Raw genomic sequence first — 16,102 nt, 5'->3', positions numbered from 1 at the left:
TGCGTTTGTCCCTTTAGTCCTTTGAAATCTGTGAGAGATGGGATAATACCAAAACAAACAACCCACTTTGGGTTGCACCTTGTGGCTGAGATTATGCATGAACTGGTGCAAACAAAGAACAATGGTGGAGAACAGTTGAATGCTGTGTTCAAGTATTATTTTCAAGCACCATTTGACTGGGCCTTCTCAGATAACACAGTTCACTGGCAGGAGAGCTGTTATTGTGACAGTCATCATTCCCACTTACCACCTATTAGAATGTGAGTCACTGGGAGGTCACACTGTCCCAAAGCCCAGTGTTCATGGGCACTCATGGTCAAGTTTAAGGGACAGCAATCAGGTGTAGGGACAATGGAAAAAGTTAAATACTTTGAAAAGGAGAGAAGTGGTAACTACCAGGAGATTGCCACAAAGAGAGTTTTACTATCTTCAACAGATCGTGTGACGTGGGAAAAGAAATGACCCAGGTCCTTTCCACAGCTGCTGCCCTCCCTGAGAACAGAAACGAAGTCTTTATTCATCTGTATATACTCTTTCCACTCCTGCCTAGCACCATCCCTTGCACATAATAGGTGCCCACATATGATGACATTTGGGGCCTGCTGTCTTAAGAATATAAGAGTCAGCACATAGTAGTTGCTAAAGAAATCCTTTCTGTCATTATTGCTATTATTTGTAAATGTATCCACGTAATTAAAAAGCAGGTCCATGAAAATGCACACAAACACTTTTTTAAGCAACACTTTTAACTTCTTTATCTCTCAAGGCAAAGGCTTTTCTGAGTAAGTAGTACATCCCTTACTGGTGTGTTTCCTGCCCTCCACATGGAGGTGTGAGAATCAGACTACTCATCCACTCCCTCACTCATTCATCCATCACAGACAATTTATGACCACCTGCAATTGGCCATATATTGAACCTGATGTGGGAGAATCAAAGTCAAGACACAGTCCAGTTTTAATACAAAGGCAAACCTGTGGAGATGGATGAGAATCAGCCTATGGATCAAGTGGTTCAACAAGTGCTGGGGAAACTCTGGGAAAACTGACTATGGCGGGTGCAGGGGAGTGTACTTACCTTTTCTGCAAGCCATCCAAGATGCCTGACCTCTCGGCTCCCAGCAATGCCTGTTTTCCCCAGTTGCTCTCTGACCTCGGCAATCACTTGGGTCAGCAGGTCACTAACACTGGAATGGATGGCGCTGAACCAGGCCTGGGCAGTGGCTGAGTCCTTGCTCCTTAGGATTACTGTGTGCTTAGCATCTGGAGAGTGGATTTCAAGCTGTCTAGAGAAGCAAAGAGAGAAGGGTTAGAATGCTTCCTAGAAGATCATTCTTTGTCAAGTCCTGGGCCAAAGTTGAACTAATTGTCATTCCTCCTTTTAGATTTTGTCAGCTTTGCATGGTTTACCTTGATGGTCCTATCATTCACTCATTCTCTCATTCATTCATCCACAAATATTTACTAAATGCCCAGGCACTGGTCTAGATGCTGGGGACATAAGTTATCTAACCACCAAATCACCTGAATTAAGGATGTCTGGGTTCCCTGTTATTCAGTTGACTGGCTTATTGGTAGTATGAGGTCAAAACTTCCCAACTGGGAGCTGATACTAATTTGCATTGCCGATCAATCCATAGAAGATTTTAATGAAATACTCACAGTCTTGCTGCTGCTAGAAGGATGCAGATTGAAATATCTAGACACATGCTTAATCCTACTGCTCAGTGTTAATTATGAATATTTTAGAATCAAAGATGACCAACTTTGCATATCTCAGGTATCCTGTTGGTGATACATTAGTTACCACTTCATCCTTGGGCATGTGTAGTGAAGAGGTGAACTGGCCTAGGCAGGAGTAACAGTGGGGAGAGAGATGTACAAGAGTGTCGTATTTAAAGTCAGACACCAGTGCTTATGCCAGATCTCCAACTGGATCCTCTGAGATACAGCATGAGAGATCTGCCTCCTGTACTTGTGGTAAAAGGAGGAAGCTCTCTACAGATAAGAACTTATAGATTAACATGGCATTGTAAAAATAGTGTAAGAGGTCTGGTGTACCCTTTACCCAGTTTTCTCTGATGGTTTTATTTTATGGAACTGTACACAATTTTTTTTTATTAAGGTAGCATTGATATACACTCTCCATCTTTAATCTCTCCCTACTGTATACAATTTTTAAAACCAAGAAGTGGACATTGGGACAATGTAAGTGTATGGTACTATGCCATTTTGTCATGTGTAGATTCCTGTAACCACCACTACAGTCAAGGTACAGAACTGTTCCATCGCCACAAAGCTCTCCCTCCACTACCCCTGGTCATCACACGTGTTCCCCTCTCCACCACCATCCCAAATCTCTGGCAACCATTAACCTGTCCCCCACACTTATAATGCTTAGACAGATGTGTTTATTGCAGGGAGGAAAAAAAATACATTTATTAATTAATGTATACATACAAATAAATATCATTTACTTATTCATGTTTGCATTTTAAAGATAAAGGGATTGGGAAATTCAAAGCTGAATAAAACAATCCATTTATTTTCATTCATTCCTTAATAATTATGCTACCATTCACTGAATATTTACCACTTACATATGTATTTTTACTTATCCCTATGACTGCTATTATTAATCCCATTTAACAAGAAAAAAACCTTCAGTTTGGAGGGAGAGAGAAAGAAGTGATTTACTCACGCCACACAATTAGCAATATTAGGATTCAAACCCATGTTGGCTAGGATCAAAAGCCCAAGACTTTGGATACTTTTACAATGTCCTTTAGACTGGACAACACCCAGTAGGGCGGCACTTTGTTCTCCAGCTGTCTTAAGTCCCATCTTCATCAACAAATATGCCCACTGGCGTCCTTAGCGCCTGAATTTCAAAATAACAATTTTGCAGATCACCTGAAAGTCAGAAATCCCAATGCAACCTGGCCTCATTTACATTTGAAACAAGCCTTTTAAAGTGAGTAAACTTTTTCTACCCATAAACTTAAAAATTGTAGAAAAGGAATGAGTTAGAAGGTAGAATGTCTCTAGAGGGGGGTGGTTAGCAACATTAGCATTTTTTTTGGTAAGAAATTTGCAAAACAAGGATTTTCACTAAGACTCTGAAAGTTTTCTGTGATGAAAGAGGGAATTTGTTAGGACACATTTGTCCTCACCCAGAAGAAAAAAAATCGTCACGCCTCTTAGGCACTTTCCAAAGAAATGGGAGGTAAGTCTCGCTCAAAGTTCTCACTGTTCAGCAAAGTTGAACAGCCAAACACGAACTAGGATTCTCAAGAAGCATTCATAAGAGCTCAAGTTGCTTTTCAAAATATTCTAACACTATCTGTTGTTCTAAGAATTTAAAACATGCAAATATTTCATTTACAGTATTTTCTTTTGAAGGCCTGGATTTGTTTTTAAAGAAATGGTAGCTTGGAAGCAGTCACTCCCCAGGTATTCTCTCTCTCTCTCTCTCTCTCTCTCACACACACACACACACACACACACACACACACACACACACACACGCACACATGATGCCAGCAATAAAGAAAGAAAAAAAAGACTATTTCCTTTGTGGGGTTGCCAGCATATCCCCAGAGGAAAATCTACTTGTACGCAGAGGTACCTGCTAATGAGGCAGAGAGGCCTGTTTCTCGCAGGTTTTGACAGCATTTATTGTTATTATTAACTTTTAAGGAAACTCTTAGGTATAACGCAGACAGAAATGGGCACAAATTGTGCACAGCTCGAAAGTATTTTCGCAAAGGGAATACATTTGTGTAACCACCACCGAGATCAAGAAAAAGAACATTATAAATATCCCTGAAGTGCTCGGCACACTCCCTTTCCAGCTATTTTCCCCCCAGATAGACACTATTAGGATTTTTAGCACCACGGATTTATTTTATCTCAGGCAAAATGGATGTTTTGTTTTTTCTTTGCATTTTTTGTTGTTGCCTGAAGTACAGGAAGGACTTTGGACTCTTTCTGAGGCAAAATTTAAATACAAGCAGCTGAGCTTTTTGGCGGTGGTTCTCAAAGGGGAGCCACAGACCAGCAGCAACACCCCGAATTCTTATGAGAAATTCAAATTCTCAATTCCCGCCCTGGACCCAGAGAATCAGGAATTCTGGAAGTGGGGCTCAGCAGTCACCAGACAAGCCTGATGCACCTGACGCTGGAGAAGACCTGCTCTGTGGGTGCATAAGAAAAAGCACTGGGTGTGGCTGCAGCCAGGGTCCCCAGGGAGCTGGAATGGACATGCTGAAAGGTGACTGATCTTGGCCTCAAAGAAAGAACACAGAGGACACAGAAGACAGGGAGGGTTGTGGCTTTTTATAGTTAAAAAATAAAAGCAGTAAAAGTTCTCAACCCTTTAGTAACACTTGAATAGGTTGGTTGGTTTATTTGTTTTAAATCATTTAATTAAATACAGATGCTTGGACCCCATCCCAGACCTACTGAGTAATAATTTCCAAAGGCAGAAGGTGTATGGTTTAAATGTTCCACAAATTATACAGACGAAGGACTATGGCAGGCCTCTCTGAGCCCAACCTCAAGTCCTCAAAACAGGTGCACTTACAGGTGATTGTTACCAGAAGGTAATACCAAAGAGGGCTCTTGGAGAGTGTATTAGTTACCCACTGCCGAGTAACAAATTTCCCCCAAAATAAGTAGCTAAAAAGTGTAAACATTTGTTATTTCAGTTCCTGTAGGTCATCAGTTTGGGAATGGCTTAGTTTGGTGATTCTGGCTCACAGGGTCTTGTGAGTTTTTAGTCAGGATGTCAACCGTGGCTACAGGCATCTGAAGGCATGACTGGGGCTGAGGATTCTTAGACTGTCCCCTCACATGGCTGTTGGCAGGAGGCCTCAGCAACCCATGACATGGGCTTCTCCAGAGTGTGTGAATAACTTCATGACATGGTAGCTGGTTTGCCCCAGAGAGTAAGAAGGAACTACTATTACTTTTATGAACTGGTCTCCCAAGTCATATAGCATCACTTCTGATTCATTCTTTTTGTTAGAAACTAGTAACTAAGTCCAATGTACACCTAAGGTAAGGAGAATTAGGTTCTTTCTCTTGAAAGGCAGAGAATCAGAATTTGGGTACATATCTTAACACTATCAACCAAAGAGAGAATTTGGATTAAGTAAGGTTCTGGAAAGAGTCTGTTCCAATGTAAAAGAAGACTGTTTGCAGCTGTGAACTGGCATTCTATAAAGAGCTTATACATCTGGGTGAAAATGAAGAAGCCCATTCTTTCTGACTAAGCTGTACCCCCAGATTATAAAAGGATGCAGACTGTGGACTCAAAATAGGGGTCAATGTCAACAGGAGAAATGAGAAAGAGGCTTTCTTGACAGCATTAAGGGATAGCATAAAACCACCGAAAATGCTGATGGGTTAGGGATTATTGGCTGGTCTGGCACAGAAAAGATGTCAATTATTTGTGCAGCAAACAAATGAAAGAATTCAGTGATTTACATTCACTTGTTCACCCCAAAAAGGGGAAGAAGGGAAAAGAGTACAAACTTTTTCTTTTAAAACTAATGAGCTCAATTTTGTAAAACAAACAAGTACCTGGTAGAACTGAAGTCCCCAGAACCTATCAGTGACAACTCAAGATTCTGGACAAAGTCAAGGAGTGATTTTACATATATATAGATGTACATATACACTTTAGCACATTACTTGGCACAAATCTCAAATATACACACTTTGTCCTAATTTGTGATTTAAGCTATTTCACCAAAATGTGATCCAGTGCAATGCATGTTATAGAGTATGAAGAAATAGAGAAAGAAATTCCATTCCTCGGCTGGCTGTGAAGTGGTTCTTTCAGGAGCCCATTTTTCTCACCAATTAAAAGCACATGTGCCAGGAAGTAGTTGTTAAGCACATGGATTTTGGGATCAAGTTGACTCCAAAACTTGTTGGCTGTGAGGCACTGGTTACTTAACCTCACCTGAGCCTCAGTTTCTTTACCTTTAAAATGGTTCCACATACTTGCCTCTCAAGATTATTGCAAAGACTAAATGAGCTAACATGTGCATGACATGTCACAATGCCAGGCTGATCCTGATCAATTCTAGTTTACACTCTAGTTGACAATTCATGCATACAAAAAAACTGTAGTGGTCCCATGAGGCAGGGAGAATACTCCAGAGCGGGCTTAGTTCTACTCTATTTCAGAGTTCTTGGATTTGGAGAGAAATGCAAGTCCCAGGAAAAATTAAAAACAAACTTTGGGGAGAGCTGCATGAGTCTTTTGGAACATTTGGGAAGATTTGAGGCAAACCTGATACTACATCACCCATTATCCCATCTAACTCTTTGTTCTACCTAAAATAGCTCATGTTCAGGAGCACAAGTTGAGATGAGTTGTGGCCACAACTAAAGCTACAAACATCTAGGTTGAAATCCCCTGGTTTTCTCAACTGCCTGAACTAACCAGCAACTATGGGAATGAAAAAGGTGGGAAGCAGTTTTATCTTTCTGAAGTATTTTGCAGAAAACATACCCCAAACAATCATTTTGTAGGATCAAATATTTCACATAACCCACTTTTTAAAAGGCAGTTTCAACTCCAATAATTACTTCTATGTGTAAACATATGGAAGGAGATGAAGATGAGGAAATGAAGTAGGAACAGGGGATGGAGGAGGAGGGCGAGGAAGAAGAGCCAAATAAGAAAATCCCAAGGCTGGAAATCCAAGTAAGTGGTGTGTGAAAATGCCACTGTGGTTGGGGGGTTGAAGTCACTCAGGTCAGGGAAGCAAACGCTTGCGACACAATGTTGAAAAAAACACATGGCAGAGCAGTGAGTGTAGTGCCCAGTCCCTGATGTAGAAATGATCTACATAAATGCTTGTACATGTGGACACTATGCTGGGAGGTGTACTGGGTGGGCTCAGTTAGAAGGGAAACTGAATGACAGGAAGACAAGATTGGAAGGGAGACTTTTCACTGTATAACTTTGTATCTTCTGAATCTTGTATTCACTGTATTTGAATGAAGAGAAAGAAGAGAAGGAGGAAGACCAGGAAGACTGGCCTGCTGTTGACCACTTTGTCTCAGGTCTAGGCCCTGTCATTTATAAGCTATATTCTCTTTGGGCACCTGTGGTTCTGCCTGCCCCGTTTTCATTCCCACCTTTCTGGTAACAGGCTTTACCCCTATTTTTCAGTCTACATGGTTGGAGGGTTGGAGGGTTGGAGGGTTGGAGGAGTGCCCCAATTTGGGCCAGGATTTCTGCAGGAGTGATTGTTAAGGGGATGTTTTTCCTCATATATATACTGAGGAGTCAGATATAATGATGGAGCTACTGAGGGCCATCTTGCCATCAACAATGGGAGGGTCTGCCTGCAAATGAAGCCAACACAGAGGAAAGCAGGGCAGAGAGCTGAGAGGTCTGGATCCAACTGTATCTGACACTCACTTGAACTTCCGTATGTTCCCCTCTTTGCTTAGGTCAGTTTGAGCTGGCTTAATGTCAAATACAACTAAAAGTCTTGACTCATACACTCACTGCAAATAGGTCACTTAATTTCTATGAGTTAATTTCTATGTTTCTTCATCCCCTAAAAAAATAGGGATGATGATGATGAAAGTGACAATGATCATTATAATGAAGGTGATAATAAAACCTTCATGGGGTTATAGGAGCATTGAATGAGATAACAATTGTGAAAGAGCCTTGTGACTTATAAATTCTGATGTTAGTAGCTACCATTTTGGCACTTAAGACTCTTCTGTTGGTTCAGTAACTGGGAAAAGGACTTGTAGTAGTGAGTGTGAGGCTTTTGTATGATTTGTACCTATGGACACATGTAAGCAAGCTGGCTCTCTCTCAGCTACACCATTAGTGAAGAGACAAGGCGCGCCTTTTGAAACAGCAGATCCCAGGAAATCTCTTGGGTTACAAAACAAGTTGGAAACATGCACTGATTTCTTCACACATGCACACAAAGATAACGCTGCATTTGTGAGAATTTCAGAACACAGACAGGGTTTGGTGTTGGATGCCATAGAGGTGAGCAGAATGCATGGTCCCTGTCCCCAAGCAGCTCACCAGGTATAGGAGGCTGAATAGTATCCTTACCAAATTCGTGTCTACCCAGAACCTCAGAATATGACTGACTTGGAAATGGGGTCTTTGCAGAAGTAATTGTAGTAAGGATGTCAATGAGGTTCTTCTCTCATTAACCTACCCACTGGATTAGGGTGGGTCTTAGGGCCAATGAGAATGTCATTACAAGAGAGAGAAAAGGCACACAGAGAAGAAGGCATTGTAGGACGGACATAGAGATTGAAGTAATGTCTCCACAGACCAAGTAATGCCAAGGATTTGGCAGCCTCTTGTCTTCTGAAGAGAGGTAGGAGATGGTCTCTCCCTCAAAGCCTCCAGAAGGAAGCCACCCTGCCTACTCCTTGATTTCATACTTTTGACCTCCAAAACTGAGAGGATAAATTTCTGTTGTTTCACGCTTTCGAGTCTGTGTGCACTTTGTGACGGCAGTCCTAGAAAGTATAACTCTCTTCATGTGCGTAGCTGAATAGGGGCTGCACCCATGCTTGAAACACAGGATGCCTAAAGTAACTATTAAGATGCAGATCGCTTAGAACTGTGGCCATCACACTTGCATTTCAAAACACACTGGAGTTAAAAAGTTGTCTTGGCAAAAAAATTTTACTCCCACCAACACTCAATCCTATAACCCCAAGAGGAAAAGGGAACCCTTCTGAAATGAGGGACATATATAAAAAGCACCTGGAAGCATGCAGGCCTGTGCTCAGGAAACCAAAGTGCCTCTTGGTGCAAAAAAAAAAATCTAGACAACTTTCTTGCTAGCTGATGAGCCCTACATTTCTAGAACTAGGAAAGAGGGAGGGAGGGAGTAAAAGAGCAATAAACTCAGGAGGGCTGATTGGAGCTATTTTCAGCTGGCCAGTCTTTTATAACTCCTATTTTGTTCCCCAGTTGAACTGACCACTGCTTGATGAATTGTGTTTATCTGTAGTTCAGCGATAAAGTTCTCTTTTAATTCCCTGCTGAATAGAAATATTTAGGGCAATGCCACAGCTGTGTTTATTCTCACACTCCACCACGGTTATGTAAATAGTGCCTATGGAACTATTTCTGATAAAGGCCCACACCAACCCCGAGGAATGAGATGCACATTCGAGATGTCTGCCAAGATGAGCAGTTTCGATCCAGCCTGGCACAACATATGAATGATATCATAGCTTCTCAGAGATCATTTGGCAAACCTTACAATAAAAGAGTAATTTTCTTCCCCTCTCACTCTCTGAAAGGCTCCCACTGAGCCAAATAATAGTTCTCAGAATTCTCAACTTACCCTGCTTGGCAACATGAGGCTGACCCCTAACACTTGAAGTCTCCTAACACAAAATTAATAAATACAACAAAAACTGCAACCTGGCAACAAAGGTTTCAAGTGACCTTTCCCCTCCAGTGTGAGGCCAAAGAAAGACAGTCAAGAAGATACTCAGAAGGATGGGGCCTGTGGGTTTGCAACAGCCCCCTCTGCACCCCTCAAAAAACATTCAGGGGAACACTAACCACATGCTTCCAAGGGTTGTTTCCAGTTCCACAAACCTGTGCTTGGTATGGTTGATAAAGAAATACTTCCCAACGGACACACACGGTATTTCCACAACAGCAGCTATCTCTAGATAGTGGAAATTTGAGGTATTTTTATTTCCACCTTTCTGCTTTTGTACAATTTCTAAATACTTTTTTGCTATCTAATACAAAAATATTAGGAAAAAGTTTAAGAAAATAAATGCACACCTTTTGCAATAATGTCATCAGTGAAACAATTCACTAGGGAAAAAAATACTCTTATGTGAACAAGAACAAAGAAAAAAATAGATTATTTTTAAAATCCCCAAATTGGTTGTACCTAAGAGACTTTAAAAGAAAGAGACACAAAGATCTGCACTAACAATATTCATAATGAGGAGGAATATTTGTCCTGAGGGGATGTAAACCTCATCCCCAAATGTGTTCGCGTTTCTCATTTTATCCTCACCAGTATCCTGAGGTGAATGGTATGAACGTGTCTGCTTCACAAATGAGAAGATGGCGCCACAGAAGGGTGAGGCTGTCCATTGGATGACCAGGCTTTTTATCTTTATCATTAGGTCCCATTTAGTAGGATGTTTGCCAAGGGTGGTTTATTGCTTAAAAGAGTAGAGAATGTTTTTTATGTTGGTTCCTGTTCTTTCAAATACCCTTACTCTGTATTTGGAAAGGGTTCCAAATTACGAGTTGAGCTTCTGCAAGGTGGAAGCCAGAATTCAAGTTCCCAGCCTTCCTTGCTGCTGCGACCCAGAGCCACTCATTCAAAATGCATTCTGAAGGAGGCGACGTGAGGCAGGCACTGTGTACGGATCCACCATTGGCAAGTATGGCAGCTGAGGCATCCGGCTCTTAATGGCAGTAGTGGCAGAGCATGGCCAGTCACAATGTCTTTGGCACAGGCTGAGGCAATGGTGTGGGCTACAAGACGGTTCCTAACTGGTGTTTTTTCTAGAACAGCCCTCATAGTATGGTTGGGTGTGGAGCTTCTTCTTAGCCTGGCTCTTTAAATTCTTTGGAAAATATGTGAGCACTCTGACTTTGTTAGCCAGAGTTGATGCCATTGCCTGAAACTATAATCCCCAGCTAAGAATGTATAGATTTTGGAATCTGGTTGGATGGCAACTAATGAGATCATCTAAGGAATGTGTCAGGTGTGAGCAGTTAATGGAAAAGAAGCCAGAAAAGGTGTTCTGCTGTTTTCACAAAATTCCATTTCAAAAACAGGTCATGCATGATATAGTATTCTGCTAAGCTCTGAGGGAACCTGACAATATTGCTCATGTTGGCTAGGTTTCAGTGTTTCAGTAACACATAAATTTATAAAATATGTGAGGAATTTCATCACTTTGACTTTCCTAGGGGAATGTACCGTTATCAAAGTTTTAGAAGAGGAGTCAGCTAATGTCAAACTAGAGAAAACATTTTGTTTTTCCACTACACACTTTATCTATGCCTCACAAAATATTCTGTGGTTTGACCTTCCTCAAGCTATTTTTTTAAAGCCATCTATATATACAGGCTATGCAGGTCAAATAAATGTACATTTGTCTCTAGAATCTTAGTACCATACACTGACAAAATAAACCATCCACCCCATAGTCCAACCCAGAGCAGAGCATTTGGAGTAAGAAGACCTATTTCTGCTTGTTTTGAATTAGATTATTTTCGGCTAAGGATGCCAAGTTTAGCAAATAAAAATATAGGATGCCAGTTAAATTTGAATTTCAGATAAACAACAATTACATTTTTAGTGTAAGTATGCCCCATGAAATATCTAGTGGTGGAAATGGCATAAAGTACATGCATTCGAAAGATGTAGAGAAAATAAAACTGTTAGGGTTTCATGATGGATTACCTATGAAGGCTGGGGAAGGGGAGTGTCAAAGATGTTGCCTAAGTTTCTAAGTTAGACAAGTGAATGAATGACAGTGCCAATTACTAAGACAAAAAAATTGAAAATGGTTCATTTTGGGGAGACACATTACAAGCTTGGGTAAATCTCTCCATCTTCAGTTAGGTGTGTTGTAATAACATCAAACTTGTATGTACATATACCAGCTACTCCTCGAGTCTGCTTACTTTACGGTTATTTTATTGTAATGGAATCAGCATGTTTCCAATGATCCAGGTTGGATGACCCAAGCGTCCTTGAGGCCTCCTGTCCTCTTCTCCCAGTACCCATTCATTCTCATCTTGGTGGTAGCTCTCTTTCAGAAGAGCTAGCCAGACTATAAGTTACCACATTTTCTCAGTGGGGCTGGGGAAATCACTTATCTAGGATGCGGTACAAGTTTTAGTTTGTTTTAGTTGGTAGTGATTGCCTGAAATGATGTCTTTAAAAGGAGTATGAGACCTAATTCTAGGCTCAACTAGGAAAAGTAGCATATCATATGCTGACGTCTGCCGTGGGCATGGGAGTGGGAACTGGGAGCACTCACACTATTGGATATTTCTAGGAAGCGTCTGACGTGTAGCTCTGGTTCACGGCCCTCAGTCACCTTGCCCTTGGAGAGGGTCCTGGTTTTGGTCATCTGACAATTTTCTCTCAATGCTTGACCTTTTATAGTTTATCTTCCCATCTAGATTGTAAATTCCTTGAGGGTATGATATGTGCCAGAATTATCTTAATATTTTTCCCATTGCCGACACATGGAGGGGGGGTACTACCTAAGTATTTGCTGGGCCAAGTAAGTGAATGGCTATGTCTACTTAAAAGCTTTTCCTTTAAGGGTGGCTCCTTTTCTAACTTCAGTCAAAATTCTGTAACTGCCTCCCTTTACATTTCTGTTTTTCCCTTACTAGAAGTAAACCCTTTCAGTCTTGAAAAAAGGAATTAAATTCAATGGTACAAATGTGTCAGTTCTAACTCACAAGCTTGGTGTAGTCAACAAAGTTAAAGAAGTTTTAATGTCCCGTAAGAAGGCTAGTTTCCAGGAATGATGTGCAACAGGGGGTCATCTCAGAAATATTTATTTTATTTAACATTATGTTAATCAGACAATATAAGATTATCTTATATTTGCCATATAAAATTGTCTTGGACTAAAGTAATCAATTTGTGACCCTGTGAGCTTTCCCAGATTGGATGTAAAAACAGGCAACCTTGCAAATGTGTAAAGCAAAGTACAAAAGATGACACAAAATTAAAGCAACTAGGAGTATTCATTCAAAGTGCTTATAAATTAGAGGTAAGAATAGAAGTAGATGACACTTAACTTATTTATATCAGAGTCTCATGTAAAAGAATAAGATTTACTTTTCTGGTTCATTACAAAATTGTGACATGCCTTTTCATTTAGTAACTTGTCAATTGTTTTCCAAGTGCCTTGTACCTACTAGACATGGCATTAAGCACATGAGGAGAAGGGGAACTCAACACAGATACACTTCATGTAATCACTAAGATTACAGTCTAGGGACAAGCACACACTTTTTTATGTTTTCAAATAAAATTAGAAAATCCCAACATGAGAGAATAAGTTGTATCAGTTTTAGAAGCCAAGAATCTTTTCTTAAATTCTCAACAACTTATTTATAAATTATTTAAGCAATGATTTACCCCAGAAAGTTGGAAGCTGCTTACACATTGTACCAATATTTCACTAGCACCAAAATATTGTCCTCCCATTTGGTTTTAATTTCTACGAGGTCTTTCTTTTCAAGGAGGGAGGAAAAGAAAAGGACAAAAGATAAGGGCAAAAGTATTGTGTCTCTAGGGCCCCTGTATAAATAAAGACATGTTACCTGTGGGAAGCCATTAAGCCATTAATACCCTTTGACAAGGATTATTAGCAGCTGCCATTGAGCAGAGAAGAGGGCCCCAGGAGAATGGTGAAGAGGAGACAATAAATTGGATGGGACAAGAGGGATTTTCTACCACATGCAAGGACTAAAGTAGCCAGGGAATCTGGGTTCAGAAAGTGGAAAAACCACAGGCAATTTTGGCTTGCACAGGAAAACTAGACACAGAGGAAAAGCAGGAGCCAAAATTATCCTAATTAATTATATGATCAAATGAATGACCACAGACAGAATTAGCAAACTAGAAGGAATTCAGAGGTTGTTTAATCCAACCACTCATTTCAAAGGTGACATCTCACTTCTCAAGAGGAGAAATGATTTCACCAAGGTCACACCTGCAGGGAATAGTATTATTGAACCTAGCATCCATACTTCTTAACACCTATGTTTATTCAAGTTCAGAAGTGGGGACAGTGTAGAGAACTCATGGTATGCTAGAGGCCACTTAACTTTCTTTACAATTTTCCAGAAGGCTAGCCCTGAATCTGGAGCTAGTACTTCTTTCTGTATTTGAAAAAGTCACTGTAATACTTTGCAGATATTTCACTGTCAAGGTGTTTATGGAAATGACAGCTTCGTAATTATTTTCTGTGTGAAGCCTTGCTCAAAGATACTTTCACCTCTTTTGTAGATAGCAATAATCATTTTCATTACTTGAAGGATTTAAACAAGCACAAACAAATCAGCTTCCCACAAAATTGCTATTTTTAAAAAATCTATATCTGAACTATCTAGACAAGTTATAAATTGCCATGTAATTCTGTACTGGTTGCAAAAGGGTGAAAATCAGAATAATGCAAATGATCGTTCCAAGTTTCAAAAGGTCACACTACATGAAATTCAATCTTCCTCATTCTTATGGTAAATGCCAAAGTGTCAAACAAGTTGGGAAGACAGTCAGTCTCTCTGTGAAGAAGCAAAGCTGTGGGCTGGATTAGTTGCGTTTGATTTTGACTTCATTAGTTTTTTTTTTTTTTTAAGAAAATATGTGTTAAAATAATAGAACTGGAAAATTGTTGCATATGAAGCAAATTTACTCAAAGTTTTCTACTTCCTGTTGCAGAGGTGCAGGGAAAGGAGAGGGGAAGGGGGAGGGCAGAGGGAGAATGACTTCGGTGGCTGCTGCCAGGGAGACCTGAGCTCCTGGGCTGCTCAGATGACTGCCTCTGCCTCACAGCATTCCAAACATTTGTTCCCTCCAGAAGCATGAGTCAATTGATTAAACTTTATATTCAGCTTCTTGCTCTTGGGCAATCTGCATGAGGGCTGCTTATCAAGCAGCCTGGACTGCTTTTACCAACATTTCAATATACTTCCTCCAAAAAAAGAAACTGAAAGGAGCCAGACTTTGAGGTGGGGTAAGTACAGATAACCTTCATCACAACTGAACCATGCATTCAAAAGTATTAATTGAATGACTGCTCTCTACCAGCCTGCTCGGTGCTAACAACATGGCTATGGCCTTTGAGGAGCTTACTGTCCACAGGGCTGCAGGAGTGTGATGGCAAAGAACCCAACAACCACCCTCCAGGAGAGGCCACTCGCACAGCAGTTACAATGTCATTGATGGAGTCAACCTGCCTTGGTCCATGTACTGGCTATGAGCTGAGGATCATTTTGAGTAATGAACTCAACCCCACTGCATCTCAGTTTCCTCACCTGCAAATAAGTGAGGAATAACAAATAACAAATAGCTGAGTTATAACAAATGCACTGCATGGAGCAGTGGTGACCCTGAAGCTTACTTTTGAAGGAAGAGGATGAGTTGGCTAAACCAAAAAGGAGCGTTAGTAGTCAAGGGGAGAGTATGCCAAGGACAGGGCAGCCTGAGAAAGGGCCGAAGTGGAACATGGCATTGCACTTAATGGAAAGAAAGTGAGAGCATAAACTAGACAGCACTGGCAGGATTTCATTTAAGCAAGTGACATGATCAAGCTGCATTTTAGTGAGACCAGGCTGGAAAGAAGGGACTCGGGGGGACAGTGATGGCAGGCAAGACCTTCTATGACATCTCTGCAATTGTGGGGGTGGCAGCAGTTGAAATGCAAAGGAAAGAACCCTTTAGAATTGAAGGTTAAACTATAGCACAATAAGAAGAGCATTCTAGGTAACCATTTGACTTATGGTATTTGTATCTTTGGGAAAAAATATCCTCAAAATATAAAATTCAAAAATACCCATGCATGGATACAGGAGTCTGCTAGACATGGGGGTGGGGGAGTAGGACACAAAGATAAATTGGGTATAGTCTAACCGACTTACAGCATATCGAGGGGGTTACTGAAAGAATGAGAATACATGGCAGAACAGACATGGCATAAAAGAATCCGAGAGTAACCAAGGGAGGCAGGCTGAAGAGTAAGGATCAGGAGACACTTCCACAAGATAAAAGCATTGAGATGGGGCTGACAGCAGAAGGGGATTTTGACAGGTGAGAGTGGGGGCAGGGCATTCCAGTTTGCAGGTATATCCATGAACAGGGACAGAAAGGCATGAATGCTGAGGGTATTCAGGAATAGCAAATAGTCTGGTTTATCTAAAACACCATTTCTATAACTGCATTTATTTTTTAATAGTGTTACTGAGATAATTGACATACAATCAGCTGCGTGTATTTTAAGTTACAATAAGCTTACACATATATATACCCACTGTGAATCTTCTTCCCTCCATTTCTCTTACTACACCT

General features: G+C 40.7%; 1 protein-coding gene across 1 annotated transcript in view; it reads right to left on the bottom strand.

Annotated features, from left to right (window-relative positions):
* Positions 1-16,102, bottom strand: part of SNTB1 (syntrophin beta 1) — a 227,767-nt gene that overhangs the window by 86,903 nt on the left and 124,762 nt on the right. Inside the window, exon 3 of the mRNA XM_036876299.2 lies at positions 1,078-1,285. Within this exon, the coding sequence (XP_036732194.1) occupies positions 1,078-1,285 (208 nt within the window). The remainder of the gene's footprint in view (positions 1-1,077; positions 1,286-16,102) is intronic.

This window comes from Manis pentadactyla, chromosome 3, assembly GCF_030020395.1.
Source record: "Manis pentadactyla isolate mManPen7 chromosome 3, mManPen7.hap1, whole genome shotgun sequence".
Taxonomy (NCBI): Eukaryota; Metazoa; Chordata; class Mammalia; order Pholidota; family Manidae; genus Manis; species Manis pentadactyla.
The sequence above is the reverse complement of the archived record's forward strand: the minus strand, read 5'-3'. Positions and strand labels throughout refer to the sequence as shown.